At 31.1% G+C, this 16,559-nt stretch overlaps 1 protein-coding gene across 1 annotated transcript in view; it reads left to right on the top strand.

The window, feature by feature from the left end:
* The window catches only part of LOC110021955 (protein MAK16 homolog), a 24,998-nt gene extending 8,782 nt beyond the window's left edge, over nucleotides 1-16,216 (top strand). Inside the window, exons 7-11 of the mRNA XM_020720689.1 lie at nucleotides 14,576-14,663; nucleotides 14,759-14,893; nucleotides 15,249-15,357; nucleotides 15,558-15,697; nucleotides 15,842-16,216. Coding sequence (XP_020576348.1) covers nucleotides 14,576-14,663; nucleotides 14,759-14,893; nucleotides 15,249-15,357; nucleotides 15,558-15,697; nucleotides 15,842-15,889 — 520 coding nt within the window. The 3' untranslated portion in view covers nucleotides 15,890-16,216. The remainder of the gene's footprint in view (nucleotides 1-14,575; nucleotides 14,664-14,758; nucleotides 14,894-15,248; nucleotides 15,358-15,557; nucleotides 15,698-15,841) is intronic.
* The last annotated feature ends 343 nt before the right edge of the window (nucleotides 16,217-16,559 follow it).

Raw genomic sequence — 16,559 nt, 5'->3', positions numbered from 1 at the left:
TTGAATTCTACTATTAACATCCCCATCTATATCACCATCGCTTTGAACAACGGACCCAAGATATCTAAAACGTCCACAACTTTTAATAATTTGAGCACCCAAAGTCACACTTCTGTCAGTAGAGCTATTACTACTAAAATTACATTCCATGTATTCAGTTTTAGTTCTACTTAAATGAAGGCCTTTGGACTCCAATGTAGACCTCCATAACTCAAGTTTTTCCTGGGTTTTTTCTCTCGTTTTATCCATGAGAAAGATATCATCAGCAAAAAGCATACACCTAGGTATATCCTCATGTACATGTACAGTAAGACCATCCCTAACTAAAGCAAAAAGATATGGGCTTAAAACCGATCCCTGATGTAATCCAACAAAAATAGGAAAATATTTGGTCAATCCTCCTTCAGTTTGAACACAAGCAACAACTCTAGTATACATATCTTTAATAACTTGAATATAAGTCATATCAACACATTTCTTCTCAAGCACTCTCCAAAGGGTATCTCTTGGAACCTTATCGTAAGCTTTTTCTAAATTAATAAAAATCTAATGTAGATTCTCCTTATTTTCCCGGAACTTCTCCATCAAACCTTTCAATAAATGTATAGCTTCCAAAGTAGACCTGCCCGACATAAATCCAAATTGATTATGAGAAATCTTTTTAATGCGTCTTAACCTATGTTCAATTCCCCTCTCCCATAACTTTAAAGTTTGACACTTCAACTTAATTCCTCTATAATTTGCACACTCTTGTGCATCCCCTTTATTCTTAAAAATGGGGACCAAAATACTCTTCCTCAACTTTTCAGGCATCTTTTTAGTTTTTAAAATAATATTAAAGAGTTTAGTAAGCTAAGAAACTCCCAAATCTTCTAAATATTTCTACACTTCAATTGGGATATCATCAAGTCCTACAAATTTTCCACCCTTGGTTTTCTTTAAAGCCTCCTCAACTTCTATTTTACTAATGCGACGGTAAAAATGAATCGTTTTATTATTATTCACGATATTAAGATCACTAAGGTCGATCGTATTTTCAGAAACTTCATTAAAAAATTTATCAAAATAACTCACCCATCTATGTTTAATATCTTTTTCTAAGAAAAGTACTTTTTGATTTTCATCTTTAATACACTTTACTTGAGTTAAATCTTTACTTCTCTTTTTTCTTTGTTTGGCTAGTTTATACATATATTTTTCACCCTCTTTAATATCTAATCTATTATAAACATCATTAAAACAATTTTTTTTAGCGTCACATATTGTTCTTTTAGACTCCCTGCTAGTTGTTTGATATTTTTTTCAGTTCTTTAAGATTTTATATTTAAACCAATTTTTATAACTTAACTTCTTATATTTTATCTTTTCTTGCACATTATTATTCCACATTCAACTATTTTTATTTATATAAACTTTTTCTTTTTATTCTCCAAGCACATCTTTTGCTATTTGTTTAATAGTGTTTGTTACTTTATCCCACATAAAAAAATTGCTTTTTCATGAACATCCTAAATTTTAAGATCTTGAATTTTGTTCAGAAAAATAATTTTATTTGTGTCTTTTAAGTTCCCCCATTCAATTCTACGATGAGAAGTCCTAGTATTTTTTATTTTACAACTCTTCATCTTAAAATCTAAAACTAATAAACGATGTTGGGTACTTAAATTCTCTCTAGGAATGACCTTACAATCTTTATAATCTCGACGATTTTTCTTCTCATAAGAAAATAATCAAATTGTGTTTTATTAGATCTACTCTTATAAGTAATGCTTATCTCTTTTCTTAAATGAAGTATTAGTAATAACAAAATCATTCGCTAAAGCAAAATCTAAAATAGCTCTACCTTCTTCATTAGATGCTCCAAAACCGTAGCCACCATAAATATTTTTGAAGCCTTCTACCACTCTACCGAAATGTGCATTTAAATCTCGTCCATTAAAAATTCTTTCTTCAAGAGGTATCATTTATATTAAGTCTTCTAAATCATTCCAAAATTTATCTTTAGACCCTGTATCTAAACCTACTTGAGGAGCATAAGCGCTTATAATATTAAAAGTCTTAGTATCAATGATAATCTTAAGGGCTATATTCTATCTCCAACTCTATCAATTTTTACAACATTATCTGTCAAACTTTTATCTATAATTACACCTACACCATTTCTAGCGTGGTGCAAGATGCCCTTGCTATGTTGTATCTGAATTGCTAGAATCAGCAATTCCAACAACCAAATCTTACTATTTACAAGGTCGGTGGCTGCTCGTGAAGCGGCAAGACTTTGGAAAGCTCTTTGAAGTAGCTGCCGGATGGTGGTAACAAGGGGAAATTGAAATTGGTTGCTAAACTGGAGCTGGACTGTGGCTGGTACAACAGGTGTTAAAACTGAAGGTTTGTGACAGTTTTAGCAGCCCAAGTGGGATTGATGGTCAAATGAGAGGAAGAGTGGAAGAAAGGCATGGGAGAGATTGATTGAATTCTATCGCAGCGAATTAGCTCTTTTATAGGCAATTCCAACATAAAATAATTATTAACTTGCTTTCCTGTCCATCTTAATTGACTCCATCATACAAGAGAACTAATTCATGAAAAACACCACACCATAAGCAACTTTATTCACAAATGAAAAATTAGATTACATCAAAATTAAAGATGGCCAAAGTCGTTAGCCTACTCACTCTATTTCTGCAGAAGCTACCCCCGTCTTGCTAGTTTGTCTTGCAAGCCCAGAGTTCTGCATCTCTTAGTTTTGTTGCTGCTTGCCATAGCAATCACTTTTTGCACGGTTGTTACACATGACCTTCAAGCTTCTGTCTTCTATGGATGCAATATACTGGTGTGAATGTCTACTTTCGCTTTGGGTCTCATTTTTTGGGCACTTGCATGCTTGCGTATGACCAGGGCTTTCTTGCTTTGTGTTGCCCGATCGTTCCATTGGCCATCTTTAACATTGATGCCACTTCATTGCATCCACTTCTTGTCCGATTTCGAGACACTTGGCAACTAGGAAGACACTATTTCACCATTTTCTTTACTCTCTGACCATAATAGATTTTTGTTCATCTTGTGTTTTTTGCAGTGCTATTTCTCTTTCATTGATCACTGTTAAGGGATCTTTAACATTTCCTGTTTAATTAATCTCTTTGATTCCCAACTCCTCTTGCAAGGACTTCTCTCATGAACTTGGTTGGTCCCCTAGGGAGGCTGTCACCTCCTTTCTTGCCCCCTGTAATTGTGCCTCCTTTGCCTCACTCATTTGCATATATTATTTGTGGTTTGACTGTTGCAGATGTTTTCGTTTCTTCACTTGATAATTATTCACTTTTTTTTTCACCTGAATTCAATAATTATTCACTTTTTTTTTTCACCTGAATTCAATAATTCAACAACATAAAACAATTTTTATTTTTTCAGACAAGTCTGCTCTCCTTTCTTTTAATGAAAAGATTTCTATACTTACTAGATCTATCGCTCTCATTTTTGGTATGTTATCTATTTTTCATCTTAGTATAGAGGTAATTCACAAATTCATGTTTAATTTTCAATTGATAGGTGCCTTTTTCATTGGGCTCATTCTCTCAGTACATCACAACGTTTTTTTAGAAATAGATTACTTTAGGCTCTTCTCAAGTTGCTTATATTATATCCGTCGCCTCTTGATACACATGTTAAAATGACTTCTCCCACTTTAGTTGTTCTGTGGAGCTTTTTGTTACTCCTATAATTTCATTTTTTTTGTCTGTACTACTTCAGTCAGTCAATCCTATTCTCTTAAACTTTTACTTGTGAAAAATCTTTGAGAATGGATGCTGCGATAGCTTATTTTTTTTGGCCCTTTATGACTAGAGTCTTAGTGAAATTTAATATTACAACTCTTTTTCACAAGTATACGTGGAGTGGGAGTATTTTATTTTGATATGGGTTTGAAAACATTCCTTCTTTCTGCTGCTCTTGTGATATATTTAGGCACAAATTATGTGAATATTTGAGGTCTTTCTGTAGTTGAGGTATCCCAAATTTCAGGCGTCGGACCTTCCACTGGATCCTTATATGAACCCCTTATTTATTTGGTGGAAGGCTCCCCTTTATTATTTCTAGAATCATATTCTCTTTTGATGATAGTGGTTGATATTCATGTTCATACTTCCACATTAGTGTTAATCAATTCATCAAGTAGACTATCGAAATGAATACTTCGTATGTTTTCTTTGTTGTGTTTTTCTTTCTTCTATGGCTTTTTTTGATAGGTGCCTTTGTTGTACTCAATGGCAATATCTTATTAATAAATTTTGACTTTAAAAAATGACATTTAAAGGCCACAACAACAAAATTATGCTACTTGAGAATTCCAAATACAATTACAATCTTATCCAAAGTAAATTAAAAAAATTATCCTATTTTAAGTTGCATTAAAAATTCCTACCTTCCAATTTTGGTTACCAATCCTCTGACTGACAATCTGCCTTCATGTATGAAGTTTTTATGTTGTTTTTTTTTTCAATGGTGTGATTTTGGATTATCAGTGTGAGAATTACCATTATTGACAATCTCTATCAAGACATTAGAATCATCTACTTGATCTTTTGATCCCTTTGCAATTTGATATGCCTATTGCAAGGGTAGTTTTATCTTATGGACTTCTTTGATATGGATGGTTGGTTATCCCTTTCATGATCTGATACGCAGATTATATTATGACCTGACCTGGGGTTTAGCTTTAAAAAAGACAAGATCAAACGATCCTGTGACTTTTCTCTTCTGCGTTTGGAACAAGCTGTGGTGCATATCTCGATAGTATAGTAATCTTCGCTTCATGCTGGATAACTGATCAAACTTCCTGTACCAACCTAATGAATTTATCTTGCATTTGTCTTCTGGCTGACAGTGGGACAAACAATTCATCCTTGAGAGTTTGACAAGAAGAAGATAAAGTCGTATGCTGATGGAGTAATTAGCCAAGATGACAACAACATTATAGGGCACTATGTTATGTGTAGGAAGCAACATTGTGGCGAATGTTTATTTGATTTGAAGTTGTGTTACTTATGCCGATAGCCAGAACATCAGATGAGAAATAATCCTAATTTTGTTCAAAAATTCACATTAGATGCTAACTCAGTTAGGGATTTTGCTCAGAGAAATTTTCAAGAGGGATCTACTTTTAGAAGTGGTTAACATATAATGATAGAAACTGATATTGTTACTCGGAAGGAGCAACCAAGACAGAACATTCAACCAAGAGTCTATTTTTTAGCTCATCAGAACAGTGAAGAACATGTTGCTGATGTAGAAGCTAGTAGAGTTTGTTGGAGTAATTTTTCATTTGGGTGTTATGTTATCTTTAGTTTTCTAGTGTAGAATATTTTTTTGTGCTTTGATTTCAGTAGTTGGGTATTGTGTTAGTTATATTGTTATGATTCTTTTGTTTGTGGATTGTTTAATTGAATAGCATTATCTCTGATAAAGGATTTATCACATCTATTTTTGTTATCATTTAACAAAAATGTTTTTTTTTTGATAATTTATAAGTAGTTCATGTTTCATCTGTATATTGATTAGCTTGTGTAAGTTCATGAATTTTGCGGATGAAATTTTATAAGGGTAAATTTTAATAATTGAAATTCTAATAATAATAATATTATTATTATTACTATTATTATTATTATTATTAGTATCATTATTATTAATAGAATTGAATAGACGCTAAAGGGATAAGTGTCTCTATAGGTTTGCCTTTAAGAGTCGCATGACCCATTCGAATCAATCTAAACAGAAAGAGAGAAAAATCCGAGAGAACGATAGAGAACAGAGTGAGAGAGAGAAGGAATAAATAAAAGAAAGTTGCATACATTCCATATGTTACTGTCGATGCTGCATTGGAGTGAGGGAAGACAGTCGACATTACTTATCTTAGATTTGTGTTTCTAGGGCAAGAACAAGTTGCCACTTGCCATTGTTTCATCTGAGGATGTCAAAGCCGGTGTGGGAGATGAGCATGAGAGTCGTTGTTTTGTGTTGGCTCACGAGAAGGAAAAACCTTAAGGAATTATGAGCTACTGCAGTTTGAGAGAAAACCTCGTGTACTAGCCGATTGAAGGTGAAGAAGTCGGAGGAGGAAGAAATTTGTGACTTTGAAGAAAAAGATTAGCGATATTGTGAAGTAGCGGAGTAAACTTTTTCAGAGGTCACTTAAAGATTAATGTGAGTAATTATATTTCTGAATTTCAGTAATTTTCATCATTTCTTGATATATGTTTGATTTCATTTGTAATCTGTTCACGTGAGATTTAGACTATATAACTTATTCTTCATATTGTTAAATAGGAAAATATGCATATTAAATAGATACATAATGAATTTCTTATAAAATTATTGATTATTGAATGTCATTTAAATTATAATAGAGGTACGTATATATGACGTTATTAGATTTAAGTAGAAATGTAGATAACATATTACATAATATTTAATAAATAGTCCTGTACAATCACTTGCATAATGATTTTGTCTATGAAGTTATTAGGCTAGTGCATGTCATTTTGATTCTAGTAAACGTACATTTTTTCACAAGTAGATGAATGCATAAGAAGGGAATGCATGATATGAAAGAATAAAGGTAAATTCAAACGCTTGTATGTGCATCCTAAGAGGAGTTCACCCATTTATGGTACAAGTAGGAGGCGTAGTGTACCTACACATGTAGTTTTTCTATAACCTCAATTAATTGTGATGTAATCGCTAACCGTTGTGTCGACGGGAGAATATTGGTCAAGGGCGAGTAGAAAAGACTTACCACGATGGATAATTATGATGTTTAGATCGCTAACTGGTGTGCCGAATATTGGCATGTGCAGGTAAGAGTCGTTCCACCTCAGACACTTGTTATATTTAAATCGCTAACTGCTGTGTCAACGAGATAATATCGACCATTGGTATATTAGGTTATTTTGATAGTGATCTTTAAACAGACATGTGCATGCTAAGAGTGTAAAGTAAAAATAAAGTTAAAGTAAATGCATATAGAAGTTTACAATATTTTCATTGAGTAAAGATCATGATACATGCACTAACATATTGTAGGATTGCTTATAGAAGTATAAAAGGCCAGTATATTATAAAATTTCTTATAGAAACATGAAAGACCAACATGCATATTATTTTTTGGGTTAGTTTTGAAGTTTGATTAGTCCTAGGTTTTTTTAGATAACTCATTACATTATAATATTTTTTTAAGATTTTAAAATTTTAAATAAGATGAATAGAGAATGAGCTAATGTGTACAAGAGGCGAGAACAAAAACCGGAAAGGTAAAAAAAAAGCTCCTTATTATTTAAATTGCTTTCTTTAATGACACTTGTACGAATATTTTAATATTAAACTGTTAGTAATATGAATTTTGTAACAGTGAATTTTTTTATCTTTCCGGTTTTTCTCTCACCTCATGTACACATTAGCTAATCTTCTATTCATCTTATTCAAAATCTTAAAACCTAAAAAAAATATTAAAACATTAGAATGAGTTATCTAAATATAACCCAAGAGTAATTACTTTTTTAAATTACAACCCAAGGAAAAGAAAACAATATATATTTTGGTCTTTCATATTTCTATAAAAAAATTTATAATATGCTGATCTTTCATATTTATATATGAAATTTTATAATATGTTAATGCATGTATCATGAACTTTATTCAATAAAAATACTCCAAAATTTCTATATGCATTAACTTTAACTTCACTTTTACTTAAAACTCTTAACATATACATCTGTTTGTCTGAGATCATCTTCAAAACAACCTAACACACCCCTGACTGATATTATCCTGACGGCATAGCAGTTAACAATTCAAATCTCACAATTGCATAAAGTGGAAAGGCCTTACTTGCCCTTGAGTGGTATTATTCTGCTTGCACGACATTTAGCTATCTAAACATCATAAATTTCTGGGGTGGTAAGCTTTGTCTGCTCAACCCTGACTGATACTCTTTTGTAGGCATAACGATTAGTGATTATATTACAATTTTCCAGGGTGATAGAAACACAACTACACACTCAGGTATATCGATGTCCCGTGTTTGTATCATAAGTGGGTGAACTTCTTTTAACATGCACATGTAAGCATTCATATTTATTTTTATTCTTTCATATCACACATTCTTTTCTTATGCATTCATCTACTTATGAAAAAATACATGTTTACTAGAATCAAAATGATATACACTAGTCTAATAACTTCATAGATAAATCATTATGCAAGTGGTTGTACATAACTGTTTACTAAATGTTCTGTAATGATATGTTGTTTGCATTTCTACTTAATTCTTAATAACTTAATATATTTGTATCTTCCACTCAAATTTAAATGTCATTCAATAATCAAAAAAATTTATTATAAATTCATCATGTATCTATTTAGTATGCATATTTTCTTATTGAACAATATGAAAAATCCGTTATAATCTAAATCTCACTAGAATAGATCGTAAATGAAATCAAACATACGTCAATAAATAATGAAAATTCGTGAAATTCATAAATATAATTACCTACCTTAATCTTTAAGTGACCTATGAAAAATTTATTTATCTATTTCACTATAACGTTAATCTTTTTCTTCAAAACCACACTTCTTTCTCCTAGGACTTCTCTTTAGATTGGCTAGGACACGAGGTTTCCTCTCACACCACAGCGGCTTGTAGGTCATTCAGGTTCTTTCTCACGAGTTAACACAAAACAACAACCCTCATGTTTATCTCCCACGCCGGCTTCGACACTCATTCGAAACAACAGCAAGTGGCGACTTCGTCTTCTTTCCCTAGACACATGAATCAATGGTAAGTAATGTTGATTGCCTTCCCTCACTCTTGCAGTGTTGATATTATGGTATGAGATGTACGCAATCTTCTTCAACTTCTGTTTCTTCATTCTCGCTCTATGTTCTATTTGTCGTTGTCGCGGCTTTTGCTCTCACTCGTTCTGTTTTGATTGATTCGATGGGTCATGCGGCTGTTAAATGCGAACCTGTAGAGACACTTATCCCTTAAGTGCCTATTCAATTTATAGTATTATTATTTAAAATTTTAGTTATTATAGATCATTGGTTTCTCCGTTTTCGAGGATTTTCTCCTATGACTTCTAGATATTAAAATTATTTTCTTAGCTTCCTTCATGTACCTCTTAGCATTGCTTGGCAAATGATCTTTAAGAAGTTTTGAGATCTTAGAAAAGTCTTTTAAAAATTTGAATTTGAGAGGTTTTTTTGTTATTTATTTTTATTTTTTTTCATGAAGCTTGGATAGCATTTCATCTTAAAGAATCTCTTGGATTATGGTCACCTCTTATACTCAGAATTTGCTTCTGCAAATGCCCAAAGTTATATTTTAGATGCACTGTTTGGTTGACTTGTTTCTGTGGTAATATCTTATTTTTCGCACTTGCAAAAACTATTCATGCACCAATTTCTTTTCTTTTTCTTGCTTGAATTAGTAAGATGGCCATTTTCTTCACTCGTGAATAATCTTATTTCTATGCTTTTTGAACATACGTTTTTTATTTTGAATATGTTTGGGTAGCTTGAAGTTTCCTTTAATGTAGCTCTTTGTTTTTTGGGATAATTATATGCAGAATACTCAAAACATTGATATTTGCAAATTAACCACCCAGGTGATATTTTGTACTGCCGAACCACAATCAAATTATTGAGAATTTGATAGAAATAAAACATATGGGTTGGGGTTTTACCTAAATTTTGATATTTGAGTGAGAATTTGAAAAATGGATAAAAGAGGGTGTTTGATTTGTAAATAGCAGGTTTCAGGTTGTCTGTATGTAATTGTCCCTTCTTTTTTATTTCTTTTAATTTTATTTTAATTTATTTTTTTTTTTTTATTAATGTAACCATTTGTGATCTTCACCACTCGATCTATCTTTACATTGGTAGAGTTGATCGTGATTATGGAGTTTTAGTACTTCAATAGATTTGATAGGATGTGTTGGAGATGGGGTGTATTTCTTGCTTGGTGGACTTCTTTAAGTATAATCCTTGTGCCTTCTTGATGAGCTAGATCATCATTAAGTTGAGGTACCCACCTAAAATGCCTCGAGACATAAAGCTTGGAGGCAGGCTCATTTAGGAATACTGTTAACCTCACTTGAGCAAAGAGGTGTATGTGCTGAGGCACTTTTCGTGTACCTCCTTGTGAGGCGTGTTTTGAAACTTACACCTCAACTCATTTTTTTATACCATAATCATTAGCTATTGCAAACTTGAAGCGTCATTATTGGTGATTCTCATTTTGCATCCATCTGAATTCAACGTAAAGGGTAACGAGTGGAATGGGGTATAGTGTTCAACCCAATTTTTGCACTAAAATGAAAAAAAAAAAAAAAAAAATTAAAGAACTCTTTCTTTAGGCGTCCAGTATTTTAAAAAAGCAATAGCTGGAAAAAAAAGAATTTGACCTAATGAAGCATAAATTTTAAACGGGAAAATGAAGCCTATTTCTTTATTGTTTCACATAATTAAAGTATTATGATGATATAAATTAAACAATTAAAATAAGAATTTTTCATGCTTAACAAAATTTAAGTTTTCATCAATTTCAATTAGTATCATTAATGTAACACTTCAAAATATGATGACATTTATCACGATGTTGGCTAGGAAATATCTATTTATCTAAACAAATTATTATAATAAAAAATATATTATGGAACAAGTTTAAAATTATATCAGGTTATAAAAATAAATACATCATTAAAAGTTAAAATTTTAATTTTCACCTATCTCAATTATAATCTATTTGATAGAACTCTTGATGGGTTAGTTACTTGGATTGCCCTCAGGTTATTTTTGCTTGGTGACGAATAATTTTAAGTTGAAGTTTCATCAATAAGGAGTATGGTGTCTCAGTTTAAACTGGAAAACACATCTACTGCTCCGTCATAATTTGATATCCACTTTGGCTTCCACTTTAAATGTTCTATATTTTCCCTTAGTTTGTCACAGTTTTCATCATCATTCTTATAATCATCTTCCAGATCGCCAACATTTGCTTGAGAGCATTTGTTATCGAATAAAAAGAAGAATGTGGGTAGGATATTTAGGTTTTGATGTCATAATAGGGTGCATTTTCATCCACTCCATTATTTACTTTTGTTCTATTAGTCTCATGACTTAATTAACTATTTCAGGAGATGACTTATTTTTAGTACTCTTTATTTTAATTCTTCGATTTTTAGATGTAAAATCTAATATAAAAAGAGATTCTCTTGTTCCTTGTTATTTATTATTTATTATTTTCAACTTAATCTGAAGTAAACATTTTAACCTTATGATGAAGTCCATGATAAGAGAGTAGAATGGATTCAAAAGTGGGCTTAGGAAAATTTCTAGAATTCTAACAATCTCAATGAATTATAGATTAGTGCTTCTCATCGTAGATAGTTTTCCTCTCTGATTTGGATTCTTCTTTGTTGTGGATAACGGGAAAACTCAGTTTTCAGACTATGCGCTGGACAACAACTGGTTTTTTGTTCCTTCTCTTGGAAGGCCAAATAAAATCAACAGAAATAGGTTAGTTGTGTGGTAAAATAAGCAGTTTTTTGATGTTTTATCCCTGGGATGTTGGACTCGGCACTTTCGAACAACCTAGTCTGTTGTTTACAGGGTCGGTGGCTATTTACTGCAAGAAAACACACATGGAAATTATACCAGGAAGTAATTCAAAAACGGAAAAAATCTTATTCATTCTAAATTAACTAGTAAATAGAAGCGATCTAATTCCTACACAAAATCTACAATATTAACAACTATATCTTCAAATAACAAATTAGAAAAAAAATCTGTCAAATTTGAGGATAGTCACATTAGAGCTATCCTAATTTAGAATTTAAATTCAAATGTAAATATATCAAAAACTAATTTTAAAGTCATTATTCCTCCACTATAATTTAAATTCCGATCCAGCAATTTATTGTTCATTCTTCTAGTTTTTGATCAGCAAACCTTTGATTGGCTATTCGTCTTTATTATTGGACTATAAATGTTTTCTTTTTTTTTTTAATCTTAGTGGTGTCATTTGAGATACTATTTAAAATTGCACAATTGGGTATTTAGGGGTTTTCTATTTATGAGGTTAGGCATAAGTTTTGAGGCATCTTGGGCGGAAGCCTCATAATTAGATATTTAATTAATTAAAATTATGAAGTGAAAAAGTGCCACGCTAAATTGCTAACATCAAAGTAAGATCATAACCATTTAAAGTAAGCTCATCACAATAAGTCTTTTCCACTCCGGAATCAATATTTGTTATCAAAGTTTAAAAGGCAAAAGCGGGAAATGAGGCATTTTGTCTTAGTGAGGTCAGGCTTAAGCCTCGTGGCGGATTGAGGCCTAGCCTTAAAAAAAAAAAGATTGCATAAATTTGAAAATAATTCCTAAATATGACAAACCATTGTTATCTTGATTTAATTTATTATCGTAAAGATATAAATCATAAATTTTAAATTTAAATATTGATATAAAATTGAAGATCAAAATATGATTCTAAGTAAGTATTTACTTAAAATTTAAATATTCCATGAGGTTCAAGATTCATAGTGGTCTCATCATTGCTTTTATCTTTTACAAAAGAATCATCATATTTATTATCATCTAATTCATCTCATTTACAACTTTAAAATGTTATTTATTAACTATAATTTTCTTCTTATTATCAATTAATTTAATATCCAATATAATTTAAAATAAATTAATAAATTAATAATATAATTAAGTAATCATACTTTAATCATCATTTGACCTTTTTGAAGCATTGTATCAAATATATAATATACTAAGGTACTTTTTCAAATGCTTCGAGCGTATGTCTTAGATGAAAAAAGTGCAAGCCTCACTGGTGCTATTGAGGCTGCCTTGAGGATTTTTTGTGCGCCTTAGTATGAGACGCGCCTCGAGGGGTAAGTCTTGAATGCCTTATTAAACAATGTTAATTTAGTAGTTTAAGCTATAGTAGCCATTCATCATTAGCCTCATCCCAAGCACCAAATCTTGGTTGTATGAATACGGTACAATATTCGTTTCTATTGATAATTGCAAATGCTTTTAATACTATTCATGCAGTTTTGAAAGAGAGGATGGTTAAAAAACCTAAATTACTGTTTAATGGCATGATATTTTATTTAGTAAATTGAAGGTATACTTTCTCGTTTGGATTTTTTTTATTTCCAACGTTTATCTTGGTAATATTAAGATAATTTTTAATTGAGATCGGAGGTCTATACATCAAGCTAGCTAAGCAGAACTTCTATGTTAAAACCTTTCTGCTGATGATCCAGCGCTATGAAATTTTTTGGCCAACGATTGAACCGCTTCTGTTACTTCTGCTTACCATATTTCACAACCATTAACTTAAGTGTTTAGCTCTTCGAACTTCTGTATCTGTCAGATTTTGTCAACAAGCATTGATGAAATATTACTTTGAAATTAAGGAGACTGTTACGCTGAAGTTGATTTCCCTAGGATAGCACCATGATTATGCCTTGAAGGAAAAAAAATGCTAATGTGATTGTGGTCACTAAGAAATATGGCCTCCCTTTTTTTTCAAATGACTTGAACAATTTTAATACAGAAAATTTACATAGTTACCACACAAATCTTATATATTTACATATCTAACACATAATTTTTTTATTTACACTCATAACACTTTAGAGCTATAAACCTATTCATAAAAATGTGTATTTCTCTTTTAAGAAGTTAGTAATGGTGGTAATTTTTTTTTTGTCAAATATTTGAGTGCTGTGCATGTAAATATGAAAGTTTAGGTGTTAGATATGTAAATATGTAAGAATTGTGTGGTATGAATTTAAACGCCCCTTTTACTTTATGTTAATCTTTGGTCATTTGTTTGGCTTTATTATACATCATCAATTATTTCAAGGACGTTTCATCATAATTTTCTTAAGTTTCATTGTCTTAATGAGCTATCAGCGCTGTTTTGTTGCAACTACGAGTAAAAAAATCTGTATTTTGTAATTCTAATGCTCTATTTTCGAAAGGTTCTTTGCTTTAATTGTAAAGATCATTTCTGTGATTTGTAATCAATTTTCATCCAATTAAAAGATTTGGGTATTAGAGGTTTGATTAATTTCAACATCATTATTTTGCTATTTCGCTCTGATGGATTGGTCACATAAAGAAGATGGATTACTGAATCCATGATCGAGGTATTAAATAGCTGGCATGCTTTCAGTTATGATATTTATGATAAATTCATTAGAAGACATTATTTATTAAGCAAATTGTGAGGTATTTTGCAATTAGTCTATCATTACATTATTTAAAATTCATAGGAAAGTCGTTATTCAATTAATTATCAGCTCACATGTTAGAGGACTTTTTAATTTTGATTTTAACGATCATTAACTGATTGATTACTACGTATTCAAATTACTCTTTTCAATACTAGTTGATTGGTTACTTTTTTGTTGATATTATAGGAACTTGTAAGTAGAATACACACACACATACCTTGTTGATCTTCCCTTATAAACATGATCGCCCTGTTTTGCAGGGAGAAAATTATGACAGTACCGAGGAAAGAGAAAAAGAGAGAAGCTAGAAGGGAAGAAAAGGCTGAAAGAGCTGCTTTGCTTGACAAGGTTACTTTATTCATTGAACTTTTTGTTTCTTCATATGCATAGTTGCGTTGCTCTATCCGCATTTTTTTTTAAATGAAATGTTAATTTTGCTACAGAGTATTGAGAAAGAGTTGCTAGAGCGCTTAAAAAAAGGTGTTTATGGTGATATTTATAATTACCCAGTTGAGGCTTACAACAATGTCCTTGAAATGGAAGGTCTACAGCCTGCTGTGGAAGAAGAAGATGAGGAAGTATGCTTGCAACCTTATTCTTAGTGTAATTAGCAAATTCTTTTTTTATGCTATGATTAAAAAAAGAAAAACATCCATTTTCCCATTTTTGCTGAAGCACCGAAAATAAAATATATGTATTTTTTTGCATCAAATGTATGGCGCATATATTTATTGAGTTATGCTTCTGCATTTTACAAGCAATACCTTCATGTCCCATTTAAATCACAGATGAATTTTAATAAGTTTATAATTTTATTTTATCTTAGTATCTGTTTTTTTTTATTTTAAATCTTAACTAAAACTAGTGCAAAAACACATACCTATGATCATCCCATGCTTTACTAAGTTTAAATTGGCATATCCATTCATTCAGGAACCTGAAATAGAATATGTCGAATGTTATGAAGACCTTGAAGATGAAGCGGATATGGAAGATTTCGGCAGTTTTGCAGAGGAAGATAACTCTGCAGATGATGAACAAGGTAAAAAGATATCTACTTGGCTCAAATTTAAGTAAAAAGATACCTACTTGGTGCAAATTTAATTTGTTCTCAAACTTTAACTAATATCGTTTGAGACAAGAAGAATTGAAAATTGAAGTGATCACCGGTCATATAGAACTATCAATTATTTTTTCGTCGCTCTCGTCATTTTTAATAAATTATCATTTAATTCCGTACAGATGATACAAATAAAGCTATTGATGGGATGGATGCTGATCGGCCAAAGAAAAAGCAAAGAGGATTTAGTTCTGATTCTGTAAAGGCTGATCAAAGTGTCACTAGTTCAAAATCCAAAAGAAAAGGAAGAGTACTCATCGAGGTATGTGCTTCGGGTTATTTGACTGATCCAACAGCTCTTCACTTCAATTTCTCTCGCAGTCTTACTCCTTGTAAAGTGCTAGTTCTTATTCAGTAATGTATAGAAGTTCTATGAAGGCTGTGCTTTTAATTGGAAACTTGGCAGGTTGAGAATGATGAAGAGATTGCAGATAGGCAAAAATGGCAATTTTGAGCTCACGCAGCATCCATCGACTCTGTTCATTGTGGTAAGTTTTAAAGAATTGACAAAAAATACGTTTTCTTATATTAATTTTGTATTAGGGGCTTGGATATTGTTAGCAAGCTACCTGAGCTCCTAAGTTTTTGGGTTATTACTATTTAGATTGTAGGTCATTTAATAAGGAATTTTGGGTTCTTTTACTATATGTAAGCAGGAAATTTCCAGGGAATGCCTGATGTATTGGTTTCAGTTCAAGGTTTGAATGGAAAAATAATATTAACATCTTTTGTTAATTTTCAGTTTTAAAGCTATAATCTGACAGGGTATTTTGCTCAATGAGCTCTCCTGATTTTCTGTTATACCTAAGTTATGTGATGCATTGTTAGTTCATTTTAATTTGAGTGAAGTGTTTGTATTAATTGCAATTTATAGCCGACTTATGAGTCACAATTAGTTCTCTTTTTTAACTTGGGTATTTAGCAATCTCCACATAAATAAATAACTTAGGGATTAATTTTATTTTTTGATTTTTGATTTTTTTTTCTTTTATTTTTAAAAACATATTTATTTGGTGTGTTTTATATATTTCCATTACTTATTTTTAAAGATAAATTAATATTTTTTGAAACCGTTCAAAATAATATATAAGTATTTTAAGTGTTTTAAAAATTAATAATATCTT

The sequence above is a fragment of the Phalaenopsis equestris genome, unplaced genomic scaffold, assembly GCF_001263595.1.
Source record: "Phalaenopsis equestris unplaced genomic scaffold, ASM126359v1 Scaffold000154, whole genome shotgun sequence".
NCBI lineage: Eukaryota > Viridiplantae > Streptophyta > Magnoliopsida > Asparagales > Orchidaceae > Phalaenopsis > Phalaenopsis equestris.
Note: the sequence above shows the minus strand (reverse complement) of the source record. Positions and strands in the feature narration are given on the sequence as shown.